Source organism: Grammomys surdaster, unplaced genomic scaffold (genome assembly GCF_004785775.1).
Source record: "Grammomys surdaster isolate TR1022 unplaced genomic scaffold, NIH_TR_1.0 209, whole genome shotgun sequence".
Taxonomy (NCBI): domain Eukaryota; kingdom Metazoa; phylum Chordata; class Mammalia; order Rodentia; family Muridae; genus Grammomys; species Grammomys surdaster.
In genome coordinates, this window is record NW_021604654.1 from 580,162 (window position 1) to 581,015 (window position 854).

Genomic DNA, 854 nt, shown 5'->3' on the forward strand with positions numbered 1-854 from the left:
GGCTCTCACCTCAGGCCCCGCCCCTCTGCGCTCACAGGCCTCGGGCTATCACCTCAGGCCACGCCCCTTCCCCCTCCCTCAGGCCAAGCATATACACCACGTGCCCCTCTCCTCTAACCCCGCCTTCTCCCCCCGACCCCCCCATCAGGCTTTGTTCCAGTCCTCAAAGGCCACGCCCCTCTCACCTACACCGTTCTCAGGACCAGCCCCCTTTCCCCCCCAGGCCCTGGTGTTATCCCCACTGATGGCCACGCCCCCTCCACTCCGAGGCCCGCCCCTGTCCTCGCATGCTCCGCCCACTCACTCGGAGGCGCCCTCGCTGGTGGGGGACTGGCCCTCGGCGATGGTAGGGTTGATAGTGAGCGCCGGTAACACCGGCTTCCTCCGGGCCAGCATCAGGGATCCGCGGCCGCCGGCGGCGTCTCAGCCGGGGCCCATAGGGGGCGGCGCGGCGCGGGCCCCGGGCTGCGGCCTAGGCCGGGCAGACGGTGGAAGGCAGCCGAGCCGGAGCGCCGGAGAGAAGACCGACGCGGTGGCCGAGTGAGGCTGACACTGCAGCGCAGCGGGGAGGTCGCGGAACAGGGGCGGCCACAGGAGCGCAGGCCGGGCTCTCGCGAGATCTTTTCCCGCGAGACTCCGCCCTCAGACGAGGCGCATGCGCCGTGGCTCCAGGGCCGAGGCGGCCGCTCGTCGGTGCGGTCGGCTGCGCCGTGGGTTTCCCACGCTCGGCTGCGCGCGTTTCTAACGCGGGCGCGGTTACAGACGGGCAGGACCGTGGGGGGACGGACCGGGATCCCAGCAAGGACGGTCAGGACCTCGGCGACCAGCGTCGGTCGGATCAGACATGCTGAGCG

The 854-nt window shown here is 71.4% G+C and overlaps 1 protein-coding gene across 2 annotated transcripts in view; it reads right to left on the reverse strand.

The window, feature by feature from the left end:
* Nucleotides 1-504, reverse strand: part of Map2k2 (mitogen-activated protein kinase kinase 2) — a 17,064-nt gene extending 16,560 nt beyond the window's left edge. Inside the window, exon 1 of one of the 2 annotated variants that reach the window (XM_028771614.1) lies at nt 305-504. In XM_028771614.1, coding sequence (XP_028627447.1) covers nt 305-396 — 92 coding nt within the window. In that variant the 5' untranslated portion in view covers nt 397-504. The remainder of the gene's footprint in view (nt 1-304) is intronic. The other variant, XM_028771615.1, reaches the window with a different exon arrangement.
* Between the last annotated feature and the right edge of the window lie 350 nt (nt 505-854).